Source organism: Pleurotus ostreatus (assembly GCF_014466165.1).
Source record: "Pleurotus ostreatus strain PC9 chromosome Unknown scaffold_5, whole genome shotgun sequence".
In the NCBI taxonomy this organism is placed as follows: domain Eukaryota; kingdom Fungi; phylum Basidiomycota; class Agaricomycetes; order Agaricales; family Pleurotaceae; genus Pleurotus; species Pleurotus ostreatus.
The window spans coordinates 2513094-2526615 of NW_023503160.1; the positions used below are offsets into that span (position 1 = coordinate 2513094).

The window sequence follows — 13522 nt, forward strand, 5'->3', positions numbered from 1 at the left end:
TTGTTTCCGTAGATATTCGACCGTAAATACTCTAGTACATCCTTACTGATAATTTTCTGAATCCGCGTACCGGGTCGTATATACATGCCCATATCTGCCCTGCAGTCTCCTGCAGTGACCCATGTTACCGGGCGCTTTTTCGGTGAACTTCTACAACGTAACCTTCGTTTTCTCCTCCAGCTTGAACCAGTCATCAATCCTAGTACTGTCGCTCTAGCCCTACAGCGGACTAGCGAGCTGTATGTTTCGCTACCTCAGCTCCTTGAGGCGCTCGGTATTCCTTCCTTTGAAATTCCAGCCGGCGCGTCGCATGATGGCCACCCAACCCCAATACAGACCCCTCGACTTCTACTCCGGGCCGCTGGTGTGGATTGACTGCGAAATGACTGGGCTTAATCCTCGCAAGGATAAAATCATAGAGATTGCGGTGCGTGCCTCGGGTTTGTAGCTGAGGATGATGTGCATGGTGCTTAAGCAGAGTCGGGATTGAGGTAGGTCTTGATCACGAACGGAAATTTGGAGCTCGTAGACGATGGAATAGAGTACATCATCAAGACGGACAAAGAACTCTTGGATCAGTGAGTCGATACGGCCTATTCAGGAGCAGTCGGAGGTTGTGATTTGCGACCGGACGCCTCAAGTTCCCTCAACCATGTCAATTTTATAACAAATACTAGGCTGAAGGAATATCTCCTGGGGCCACACGGCTCGCATCGAGGTGCAGGGAGCTTAGGACGGCCTCTGACTGCTACTATTTCAGATCACATACTCATTGTATCCTCACAGGATGGATGAATGGTGCACCAATCAACATGGTTCTGTGAGTCTCTTTCACGCGCTTTATCCAGTGTGTATACTCACCTTCTCTTCAAACCAGTCTGGCCTAACGCAAGCATGTATCAACTCACCACACACGTTGGACTTCGTGTCAAAGGAAGTCGTGTCCTATATCAGGAAGTGGATCCCCCAGCAGCGCGCAGGCGTCCTGGCCGGCAACTCGATCCATGCAGACCGGGGGTTCCTCGTGGAGGAGATGCCGGAGGTGACAGACTGGCTGCACTATCGGTCTCTGGATTGCTATCCTAATGTCGTGAAATGATGCTGACATGAGCTTGGACATATAGCGTCGTTGGTAAGACACGTTACATTAACGTTTCAAGGCACATTCATTAACCGTTATCCCAACAGATGTCTCGTCTATTAAGGTGCCGCAACACGCGCTTTCCTCTCGCGTTTACTCGTTACTTATTAATCGATGATCCAAAGGAGCTGGCCCGTCGATGGTATCCGGGCCGTACTCCCCCAAAGCAAGAAAGCACCCATAGGTATTTGATACGCCGTTCACTTTTCCTGGGTCTTATTATTCGTGTTTCCCTCCGTCTAGGGCTCTTGATGACATAAGAGCCTCAATACGAGGTTTGTCGCACTCCGAGATTTTGGCGAACATATGGGTTTATGAGCTTGCAGAACTTCAATGGTACCGAGACAACCTGTTCGTGCCGCCTACCCCGCCGAAGCCCTTACCCGCGGCCAACGACACAAACCCGAAAGAGCAACTCTAGGTATCCCGATAGATTATTTCCTAGTGTATCGATATTGAATGTGCGTGCTGTTACTACATATTGCAAATAGGGTTATAGGGTTACGATTCGATTCGACTGCGTGCGGGATGCCGCGAATAAGGATATTGATACTGGGTAGATACCATAATAACCGAAAAACTAGAAATCCCAGAGAGTTCCCTATGTTCTGTGTTAGACCTCGGTTTATAGGCAGAGAAGGTGAGAGCTTACAAAGGCAGGGATACCGGCGGCTTTGCAACCTTCCATCATTTCTGTGTTTCCTTGCAAGTTTGACGTGATGAAGACAACTTCAGCCCCCCATGACGCGTAAGTCTCTTTGATGAGCTTCAATGTGTCAGGGCGACCACCTTTGTAAAGACATCAGTAGGCGAGCAAACCTCGACCGAGGAGACCATTTACCTCGCTGTCGCGAATCCCAAAGTGTGACGCGATTGTCGGGCTTGAGATGCTTCTCAATCAACCCCGAAATAGTTGGACCAAAGGTCTTTTCTTGGTCGGAACCTATCCAGATCAAATACCTTTGCGGGTAATCGTCACTATCGAACCGTCTAATTACGACGGTCATTCTCACCAGTTCGGGCTCTGTTGGATGAATGATATTAATCGTTGAGCGGAACAGATTAGGATTAGAGGCGCACCTGAAGGCATGTGGATAATGCGGCGCCGAGACCTGTACCGGTACAAACTCGGATGCCTCTCTTGTACAAGGTGGAAGTATTAGAAACACCAGCGAACTAGATAATGCGGTTTTAAACATGAGATGGGACCTGAGGGACTTGGCGCGTACCTTCAGCTGTCGCGTCCATAGAGTCGTAGGAGGATTCTGGACGAGGCCGCGGGTGAAGTCGCCCTGTACACCACAGATAAGATAATGGTGATCCGCATGCTTCCCTTCACTAATGGGTCGGAGTGGATTAGGCGATTATAGCCCGACGACTCTGAGGTCTTGGTAGACTTACGAAATGATTCCGAAGGCGTGATACTCCATAATCGAACCTCGGGATATTCTCGCCAGCAACCCCTGTTGCATCCCCCTCTTGAATCTGACAATGACCACCTTCGGAGATGGCTAACGGGAAGACTCCGTGAGACAAACTCATACGCAATACACAGTCGACTAAATAGACCCACGATTTCAATGTCCACTGGTACCTCACGAATAGTGAACCATGGGATAAGAACGCTATGTTTAGGAAATAGTCAGTAGGCAATGAGAATCAATGGATGAAGATCGGACTCACAAGATGGTCATGCCCAGCGCAAACCAGAAATCTTGTTGACGGATAATGCGTATACCATCGGGATTCCAAGAGTGGGTGTTCAAGTCGTAACTGTCACCGAGGACAACAAATATCCAGGCTGTTCTCGGTGCATGATTAGTACTGGCAATTCCATTAACATGGAAGGAAGCTTACTCGAAGCTAGACCTAGCCTAAATTGCAGCATCAGTAACAGTGAATAAGAGACACGCGAGCTCCTTACCATCCAATAAAGCGGTGATGACGTTCAAAGACACTAGAAAAAACATCGGTCTCGTGCCTGAAGATCCGAAATTGTTGATACGCACTTATGATGTGTGTTCCGCACCCAAGGGAACGCTGAGCAAATAGAGATTGCAACGGCCAAGTTCGTAATGACACCCATGACGAGGACCGCGTCGTGGTTGTTCCTGTGATCAAGGAATATGCAGACGACGCGATACACAAGCCACATAAAACCCGACGTCGCGCATCCGGAATGTATGCCTCCCAGGTGCTGAAGAACGGACGTGCATCCGAGTCGGAACCAGAGTGGGGGCCACTGTAGTGCCTGACTGAGTACATTTGTTTATGATGGTGAATAGACTACTTACTTTCGCAAAGAGAGTATTGACAATGAGGTACAGAAATCGTCCAAAGAGTTCGTTTCTCATAAGAATGGCAACTAGAAGATTCCCAAGGACGAAAGCGCCTGTGTACCGCCGCGGATACGTCCATGTACCAATGATCGCCAACAAGAGCCCGATAGAGTTCAACGTAAAAACGATGGTATAGAATTTCCTATCAAACTTTGTGAGTAATATGTTTGATACATCGAGAATATGTCAGTACCGGTAAGTGTTGAACCAAAGTTGAAATCGTATCCAACGTGATGCTCGTGGAAAGGATGGCTTTGGTTTGGACTTCAGAGCAGGTGCAACATTCGTAACTGGGACAACGACGGCTACTGCTTTCTCTGGTGGCGTCTTGGTGCCTAGGTTATTCTGGGATTCTGTTGGTGACGGCTGGCTCCCGAGCGAGGGATTAGATTGGCCCAATGTCAGCGACAACGAAATGGGTTGCTCATGTTCCATAACACCTTTCTCTGCATCGTCGACGTGAGAGTGAGGGATGGCCGACATGGCGAACACGTTAAGTCTCGAGCAGCCAAGAGGGAGTGAGTAGATTGATATGCAGAAGCCTTCACATCAGCGGATAATATAGCCATTGGGGAATTAAGCCTTTCAGCGAAACAGACCGTTCGCATGTGGTGGAAACTTTCCTAGTTGGATATCCCAAAGAAAAGCCGGATAGAGCATGTTCATCCGAAGTGATGGCGAACGTCTGGCATCGGCGTGGGACTCATATCCTGAAATGTGACATCTACTTGCGATAGCCGTAGAAGATAGAATGAGGTCAAGGCCTTTTCACTGCGGTCTCGAGTAGGCCATCGGTATAATCTCTGTCAGGAACCGTATGCCTAAGAACTGGTAAGATGCTAGCTTTGATAACCGGATGGGGACAAAGCCTACGAGGATTCTCTGCGCTTTGTGGTGATGCGCTGGGGTAGGTTTCATTGAGATCAACACGCGCAGACGCGGCCATGTATCGCTAGGTTGACATGCTCATACTGTGCGGAGCGTGGGAAGTGGTTTACGCTGATCTCAGAAACATACTGTTCAGCCGTTGGGCTATCGGCGACACCTGGGAAAGACATTCACGCGCGGGAGGGGCGTGGGTGCCAATATTTGTCCCGCATAAATTTACCACAGCACGACACCATCTTGAGTCCTGGAGACAAACAAATTCCCCACGTCCACCGTTCCTCTGCTGCGTGACAACGGTTACCGAAAGCATCTTTAATGCCTCGGGCAGATAAGATAGGCGGTAGAGTACGCATTCGCTCGCGATATTTTCGGCCTACGATTGCACCAGGCTTCGTAGGTCATTGCCTCAAATCTATAGAAGTTCCATGGTGTTCGGTTTGCCATCTTGCGCGCTGGTTTTAGAATACCTCGGTACCTCAATGTTGGGCCCCCCCCTTGCCCAAGCCTCCTCGATGATGTCTACCTCTCATCATGGGACAGTAAACGTCGGAGAGACTGCGGGGATTTGTTTCCGCTTTTGGTGATTCCCCAAGAAGCGCGCCTGATAAGGGTCGGGCATCGGATTGCCCATCTTGTAGATTGAGACGGAAAACGGGATTGTTGATCTCATCGAGGAAGGAGGCATATCCCTGTGATGCAATGTCTGCAGCTCCCTAGGCGGTATGAAGTAGAACTTGCTGACCCCGCAGGGACCCTAGATGCGGGGGCGCTGGGGAACAGGGCGACAGAATCGTACCTGTAATGCGACTCGACTGCGGGCAATATTTGTGCAATCAATTCGCGTCATGGAGAGGCTTACCGGTAGGGTAGAGGACACGTGCAGCATGATGGCCTTGTTACCGCAACAAAGACGGAGCCAGATATTGCGATCCCAGTCTTTTGGGTTGGTCTGGCCTGGCTGTTGCGGAGGTGCAAGGATGATTCGCGCACAAAGCCTCCATCCGACACCCTCGCCGACGCGAAAATCCCGGGTGCACGTCGCATTGGCCAACATTCTCGATCCCGACCAGAACCTCCCCATCCAACCGTCCAGCTCTTAGCTCATGAGGACAAAGCAACTTAATGAGAATCTGGGCCATGGCCCAGACAAGGTTTGTATCCTAGACATAGCCAGCATGCTGCCTCTGGCGTGCTAGCAAGGCGCAGGCTTCGTCCTGCGCAGTTCATTAGAAAAGTTAATGGAGTGCAGAAGTAGTCTAACGAACAACAGCTGGGCCAAGTCATCTGGCCAAGTCATTCGCGAGATAACTCGAGTATAAGAGGTCCTGCAGCTTTCTTGCTCGAGGTTTCGATAAACTGTGGGATTCAACTCGCGCTGCCTTGGCAGTGGCGCAATATTAGGCTGGCATGCGATCACATGACTGGCCCCCCGTTCTTCTTCAACTTCAAGGCACCACGATTCTGTGCAATGAGTCAAGGAGCCAGAGGTTCTACGAAACAAACTATGTCGCCCTCTGCGTCCTGCCTCTGTATCGATAACAACAACGCGCCCTCCGTTGATGTTATCATGTCGTGCTTGTTCCGAAACTTCGTCACGGTCGTCATCCGATAGCTGGGCGTGCTTGAGACAGCTTCGAAATTTACTCCGATGCGCAAGTCACTCTGATTCGAGCACTGTCAAGCGGACAGGTTCATTTGATCCCTTTGCTGTCTTCGATACATCCGCGACGGCATAATTCTGAAAGTATGTATCTTGCGATGCGATTATTGGAGATGGTTGATCTATCGTCCAGATAATTGACGGGGACGCCCAGCGATTGCTTCGTGGAACCAAGATACCCGATAAGCAGGTGCAATTTGAGTACACAGGTGGAGGTACGGACTCGAACTTGTAGGGAGCATGACCACAAACGGGAACCAAGTGGCGTCTCCTGGGGACTTCTGCCTGCGGCCAACATAGGTACTAGGCGGTTCGACTGAAGCGTATGATAGAGTATGTTCGGCATTCTGCCTTCCACCATATGTCGCTCAGACGCCACCCCCTCGTCTTACATTCGTCCCAATCCCCCTTTATCATCAGTTCCACACTGCCGTGACGCGCCATCTTCCTAAAGTTTAGCACAGCGGCGCTAACGTGAAATATAACGTGCTCCGCCAATAATTTCTTCGCCAAAGCAGCAGCTAACCTAATAGATCACAGGACGACTGAATTACGGAGAGCAGTCGAGACGAGTAAAGAGACACAGGAGGGCCACTACTTTGGAAAATCATGCAAATACTTCCCTTGGGAAGTATATTGAACAGTATTTGAATTTTGAAGCTCGACCACCCTGGTTTTGGGCGAATACGGGGAGTAGCTATTTGCATCAACATCTGAGATGCTTTCGCAACCTGGACGGGAAAATCTCGTTGGAACAGCACGCTGTGGTGGCCCATTAGGCTAATACGGGAGTACCATGGTTATTTGGTACGTTCTTATGTCGCATTCATCCCACAGGATGATCACACTTACTTCTCTATCAAGGCCTAAGGCCAGCTATGAGATAATCAAAGGGAACAATGACGAAGGCCCATTCGGCTATTACGGGAGTGGAGTATCATCTTCGCCCCCGCAGCACGACAACGGAAGTAATCGAGGCGACGACTATCGCAGATACGACCTGGCTCATGCGCGTGAGATCTTCCGAATACTCTCCAATCAAGCAATATCTCTACCATCCTGATCATTATGGATATTGGAACGGTACAAACATTTCTGCGTTCATAATGATTAATGACGGGGTTGTAGACGAGTTCATTCTTCCAGCCAACGCGGATCAACCTTTCAACAGGACAGTACAGTAGAGCTGGGCTACTTTTATATGTTCACCATTTCAATGCCTTCAGTACAATGACCGTCAGAACTATAGCCGAATATTCATGTTGACTCGGAGCCCATGATTCATGTATTCGGAATGGGCCGAAATTCAGAGCAAACCAGCGATATGAGCTCCTACATACCTCGCAGTGAATGGCCATACAGCCGACTGAGGCGGTACGGGAGTTAGAAGTTTGGAACAGAAATAGCAGTCCGTCTATTCGTCGGCCGAGTAACTTAGAGCCCGGGCGCCAGAATGCGATCACATGATCTAGCCGGCGGCAATACAAAATTTATATACGAATGGAGTCAAAGTTCGATTCGATTGCCCCCATAAAAAGTTCATCCTTGTTTCTTCTGACTCAAGCAAGGTTGCTTTTGTTCCGTGCCCAGACCAGTGCTCAGAAATGAGCTTGGTACGCTTGAAGAGCTCGATCCCGACGAGGGCAACACCCTTCAAGGTTTTCACGCGACACCGACATCTGCGCACATGTAAATACAATACCTTCGCACCAACCAGACCTCTGCAAGCCGTTGCCGCACCTGCGGTCGGGTCATACACCCCAAAGGACGGCGAGCATGTGTTAAACTCCCCCTCTGAGCTTGCTCGCAAAATATCGGCCAAGGTTCTCCCTAAACTCCCAAGGCCCAATGTGCAGAAGGTGGTCGTAGTGGGAAGTGGCGGTCTTAGTATTGGTCAGGCTGGCGAATTCGACTACTCTGGTTCCCAGGCGCTGAAGGCCCTTAGCGAAGAAGGGGTCGACGCAGTTCTTATCAACCCCAACATTGCGACATGGCAGACTTCTCACCAATTGGCCTCCGAGGTTTACTTCTTGCCAATCACCGCAGACTATGTCGCCTATGTACTTGAGAAGGAACGCCCGGACGGTATCCTACTTACCTTTGGTGGTCAAAGTGCTCTCAATGTCGGCATCGAACTGGACAAAATGGGTGTTTTGGAACGGCTTGGTGTTCAGGTCCTTGGTACACCGATTAAAACGCTGGAGGTTTCTGAGGACCGTGATCTCTTCGTTCAGGCTTTGAAAGGTAAGTGTTGCGCTATATGTGCTGCGAGATGGTCTTACGTAGTCAATAGAAATCGATATCCCGGTCGCTCAGTCCACGGCTGTCTCTTCCGTCAACGATGCTCTCGCTGCTGCCGAAGTAATTGGTTATCCCGTCATTCTGCGTTCGGCGTTCACACTTGGTGGTCTCGGCTCTGGCTTTGCAAATGATCCTGACGAGCTACGTGACTTGTCTGCCAAGAGTCTAAGTCTGAGCCCTCAAGTACTCATCGAGCGCAGTATGAAAGGCTGGAAGGAACTGGAATACGAGGTTGTTCGTGATGGTGCCGATGTGCGTACTCAAAGTGGTGTCAGTCCGCGATCTCACTCAACGACCAACTATAGAACACAATCATTTGCTGCAATATGGAAAACTTCGATCCCCTCGGAACACACACTGGTGACTCTATTGTCGTGGCCCCATCACAAACATTACCAGATGAAGAGTACCACATGCTACGAAGTGCTGCTATCAAGGTCATCCGTCATCTTGGTGTCGTCGGTGAATGTAATATTCAGTACGCCCTCAATCCCAACGCCAAGGAGTATTGCGTGATCGAAGTTAATGCTCGGTGCGACTCTTCATTTTAATAATCTGAAGACATAGCCAATCTCTATCCTAGTCTGAGTCGCTCCAGTGCGCTTGCTTCGAAAGCCACTGGATATCCTCTGGCTTACACCGCTGCAAAGATCGCCCTCGGACACACCCTACCGGAATTGCCTAACGCCGTCACGAAGACCACAACGGCATGCTTTGAACCCTCGTTGGACTACATTGTCACGAAGATACCCAAATGGGACCTTGCCAAATTCTCTACGCAGGTGAATCGCGAAGTTGGCTCCGCTATGAAGAGCGTCGGCGAAGTTATGGCAATCGGTCGTACATTCGAAGAAAGTCTGCAAAAGGCCATCCGTCAAGTGGACCCGAGATGGAAAGGTTTTGAAGCCTACGTGGAACCCGAGGACTTGGACAAGGCCCTCAGCAGGCCAACGGATATGAGGTTATTCGCCATCGCTTACGCCATGTACAACAAGAATTACTCAGTTGACCAGCTTCATGACCTTACCAAGATTGACAAGGTAATTCCTTATTGGTTCGTGCACGGATCTTCTTGCTGATCGGGTTCTAGTGGTTCTTGTACAAAGTCGACAACATCGTGCAGACACATCATGCTCTCAAGGCCGCTGGTTCTTTGGAAAGGATCGATCACGAGCTCATGCAACGTGCGAAACGAATGGGCTTCTCTGATGGACAAATTGCGGACCTAATCCAGTCAACCGAGGATGCTGTACGAGCAGCCCGCAAGTCTCTGAGCATAACGCCCTTCGTCAAACGGATCGATACTCTTGCTGCTGAATATCCTGCTCACACTAATTACCTTTACACTACGTACAATGCATCCGAACACGATGTCACCTTCGACGAGCACGGTACTATGGTTCTTGGTTCTGGCGTTTACCGCATCGGCAGCAGTGTCGAGTTCGATTGGTGCGCCGTAACATGTGCAAGGAAACTTCGGGATATGGGCAAGCGCACCATCATGATTAACTACAACCCCGAGACCGTATCCACCGACTTCGATGAGGCCGACAGACTCTATTTCGAGGAACTAGGCTACGAGAGGGTCATGGACATCTACGAACTCGAACAAGCTCAAGGTGTTATTGTTAGCATGGGAGGTAGGTTCCATTGTTTTATGGGACGCTGTATTTGCCTCATTTTTCTAATAGGACAACTACCACAAAACATCGCTTTGAGATTGAAAGACACCGGTGTCAACGTTCTGGGTACCGATCCTCATAAGATTGACAGTGCTGAAGACCGTCACAAATTCTCTGGCATCCTTGACAGCATCGGTGTTGACCAGCCCGAATGGACCGAGGTAACAAGCCTCGAGGCTGCGAAGTCCTTCGCCAATCGCGTTGGGTAAGTGTCGTTATTCCAACTTCGTGTTAACCATACTGAAATCTCGTGGCGTAGATATCCCGTCCTTATTCGGCCGTCATATGTACTCTCCGGCGCTGCAATGAATGTTGTTCGCGAGGAAGCCGCGCTGGAGTATAGGCTCTCGGCCGCCGCCGACGTTTCTCCTCTTCACCCCGTTGTCATCACCAAATTTATTGACAACGCGCAAGAGATCGACGTCGATGCTGTTGCTTATCGGGGCAAGCTCCTTGTCCATGCGGTATCCGAACACGTCGAAAATGCAGGTGTACACTCTGGTGACGCCACACTGGTTCTGCCTCCATTCTCTCTCACGGAAACCGATATGCAGCGACTGAAGACTATCGCCGAAAAGGTCGCGGCTGCTTTTGAAATCTCTGGCCCTTTCAACATGCAAGTAATCAAGAAGCCCTCTGATGTTGAGGGTGAAGAGGCTCCCCTCAAAGTCATCGAATGCAATCTCCGTGCATCCAGGTCGTTCCCCTTCGTTTCCAAGGTTCTCGGACATAACTTCATTGACGCTGCAACGGCCGCTATTGTGGGCCAGGATGTACCCGAGCCCGTGGATCTCATGAACCAGAAGAGAGATTATGTTGCTGTCAAGGTCTCCCAGTTCTCCTGGACTCGTTTAGGAGGCGCTGACCCCTTCTTGGGCGTCGGTGAGTACCATATTCATACAAAGCCCTAGGTGGTGTTGATTTCTCTGTTTGGTAGAAATGTCAAGCACCGGAGAAGTGGCTAGCTTTGGAAAAGACATTCACGAAGCCTACTGGACCTCATTGCTCAGCACTACCGGTTTCAAAGTTCCGCGAGCAAACTCTGGTGTCCTCATTGGTGGTGACATCACGCAACCTGAAATGAGGACCGTTTCGAAGACTTTGATTGACCTCGGATTCAAGCTTTATTGCTCCTCGCCCGTCGTCGAGGAGTTCTTGAACGATATCCCATATGTATATGCCAAACGGATATTCTTCCCTACCAAGGACAAGCGACTCTTGCGCGAGGTCTTTGATGAGTACGATATTCAATGCGTCATCAATCTCGCGCGAACTCGCGCAGAGAGCTTTACCGATGAGGATTACGTCGCCCGACGGTATGTTAACTCGAAGAGCTTGTTACAAACTACTGACCTAGTTTGAAAACAGAAACGCCGTTGACTTTGGCTTACCACTCCTTAACAATGCTCGAAATGCCCAACTCTGGGTTGAGAGTCTCGCTAAAAAGATTCCTCAAGGAGGACTCAGACCATACACGGAAGGAAGGATCCCTCCTGAGGTCGCTTCATGGAGGGAGTTCGTTGGGCGCCGGGCGTAATCAGCGCCGTCCAAAAAATATAAATATTGGCCCGGAGAATGCTCCGTTGTAACTTACTGATATGTTTAGATGCTTTATATTTTGCCATTATCACTTTTTTGCACACCAAATTATTCTATTAGGGGCGAGCATTCTACGGGCGGAGGTCCTCCGGCGTGCACAGACTATCTAGATGCAGCACTTCGACGGTCTGCCCATATCTTGATCGATCGACATCTGAATGCCTGCGATCTACAGCGAACTTCGAAGCAAGCAACGGCTCCAACTTTCCTTCGATTGCATCAGCAACCAGCTTCCCTATGACGGGGAAGAACTGGTGGGCGTAGGTGTGAGCGTTCATCGTATGCATTCTCATACTGACCACCAACCTTGTAAGCGTGCCCGCTCCCCGCAGTCGCCAACATGACCGCTGGATCATCTGGGAGGAAACCTATGACCCAATCACCGTCTGGCGAATCGTTGTACCTAGAAAGTAAAATCGTGACCATACTCGGTGAAAATGGAGGGCCTTCCGGTGGATCTCACCAACACAAACGGGTCCCGAGGAAAGGTTTCTCAGCAAGATCCGGGTATACTTCTCGAAGGTGGGCACGCAGTTGCGCCAACACCACTTTCGGGATACGCAAGCCATTTTCATTGGCGTTGGAGATGGTTCGTGGAGTCGAGATGCCTAGGTCATTGGATGGCGATGATGTATCATGTTGCTGAGGGACATATGTATACCCGGCAGCATGCAAGGCCATTTTTACGACGTTGTCTTGGTTCGGCTACGGGGGCTAGAGCTCAGAGAGAGAACATCGTAGAGTAAACCACCGTACGGGAAAGACGTAGAAGCCGGTGCTGAAATTCAGCACGACAGGGCATCGTCTGTAAACCTGAGCTTCCTCAGCGGTCAGTTGAATTGTCGCTACGGATTGCCTGATTCAAGGTGGCTTCAATGCAGGCATACACAACAACAAGCTCCACGCTTACCCAGTCGCCAAACACTTTTCCTTTAATTGCAGCTGGGGAAAGGAAGAAGCCGTCCACGCGCCAGCCGCGATGATCACTAAATCCGCATCGAACACGGACCCGTCACAGCATTCCACCCCCCTCGTCCTCCCATCTTCTGCGTTCCTCACCAGCCTACACACTTCTTTACCTGGCACAAACTTTCCACCCCGAGCACGGATCTTGCTTGTCAAGAGCTCGATGCCTTGCGCCGCATTGGCCCATCCCCCATCGTAGTTCAGGTACCCGGCCGTGTTTTGCAGGCTAGCCACCCGGACACCGTCAGGGAACATGCCCTTATTCCGGATCTCCGTGCTGTTCTCCACGACAGCGACGCGTGCGCCGACGGAGATGTCGTTGACATATGACTGGGACGAATATGAATGTTTATCATCTGAGTGGCCGAGCACCAGAACGCCGCATCTGTGGAAAGTTCATGGGTCCCATGTCAGCAAAGCTATTCCTATTCATACCCCACATATTAGTTAGTAGCTTACTCATGATACGTATCACCCCATTCTTCGGTTTTCCACTGGGCGATGGCTTCTTGTGCTAATTTCGTATAGAACACATCATCGTACGACGTGCGAACAACTACCGTCAGATATTTCAGCAATCAGTGCGGGCGGCACCAGCACAGATATATCATCGTCACCACCAACTTTTGTTAAGATCATAACTTGCCGCATCTGCAGCGGGGAGCGATGCGGCCTTGTCCAAGATAGTTATGTCACTGAAACCCCTGTTGAGCAGATGCGATGCTGTGGATAGCCCAAAGCACCCAGCGCCAACAATGAGGATCTTATCGTCCGGCTGGATCATATAGATTAACGAACTTGACACAGAAGAGGAGCGGGGTTAAGTGGTGAGAGTGGGGACGTGCAAAACATAAGCACGCGTGTACATAATATCATAATATGTGGAAATCCGGCTACGAAGGAATATGTTTACTACGAGTATGTGTAAAGAATATAGTCTGAGTAA

At 50.0% G+C, this 13522-nt stretch overlaps 4 protein-coding genes across 4 annotated transcripts; 2 read left to right on the plus strand and 2 right to left on the minus strand.

The window, feature by feature from the left end:
* Positions 1–310: 310 nt before the first annotated feature.
* On the plus strand, positions 311–1562 carry PC9H_007938 (uncharacterized protein; the record flags this gene model as incomplete). Its single annotated transcript, XM_036777461.1, has 8 exons — positions 311–427; positions 496–578; positions 787–820; positions 878–1090; positions 1161–1205; positions 1267–1325; positions 1385–1416; positions 1468–1562. The coding sequence occupies 8 exons, from the start codon at positions 311–313 to the stop codon at positions 1560–1562; spliced, it is 678 nt and encodes a 225-aa protein (XP_036631081.1).
* Positions 1563–1721: 159 nt separating this feature from the next.
* PC9H_007939 (uncharacterized protein) lies at positions 1722–3963 on the minus strand (the record flags this gene model as incomplete). Its single annotated transcript, XM_036777462.1, has 14 exons — positions 1722–1742; positions 1794–1930; positions 1983–2101; positions 2155–2165; positions 2222–2317; positions 2371–2479; positions 2543–2652; positions 2715–2766; positions 2825–2942; positions 2999–3015; positions 3066–3098; positions 3151–3383; positions 3436–3622; positions 3674–3963. 14 exons carry the CDS (start codon positions 3961–3963, stop codon positions 1722–1724), a joined length of 1533 nt encoding a protein of 510 aa, XP_036631082.1.
* A 3389-nt stretch (positions 3964–7352) lies between these two features.
* CPA2 (carbamoyl-phosphate synthase (glutamine-hydrolyzing) cpa2) lies at positions 7353–11548 on the plus strand (the record flags this gene model as incomplete). The annotated part of the gene is made up of 10 exons (XM_036777463.1): positions 7353–7402; positions 7746–8272; positions 8322–8581; positions 8635–8861; positions 8913–9369; positions 9420–9969; positions 10021–10216; positions 10271–10893; positions 10949–11327; positions 11380–11548. 10 exons carry the CDS (start codon positions 7353–7355, stop codon positions 11546–11548), a joined length of 3438 nt encoding a protein of 1145 aa, XP_036631083.1.
* Positions 11549–11681: 133 nt separating this feature from the next.
* On the minus strand, positions 11682–13360 carry PC9H_007941 (uncharacterized protein; the record flags this gene model as incomplete). Its single annotated transcript, XM_036777464.1, has 7 exons — positions 11682–11861; positions 11917–12013; positions 12074–12315; positions 12367–12466; positions 12521–12961; positions 13036–13132; positions 13201–13360. The coding sequence occupies 7 exons, from the start codon at positions 13358–13360 to the stop codon at positions 11682–11684; spliced, it is 1317 nt and encodes a 438-aa protein (XP_036631084.1).
* Positions 13361–13522: the final 162 nt, after the last annotated feature.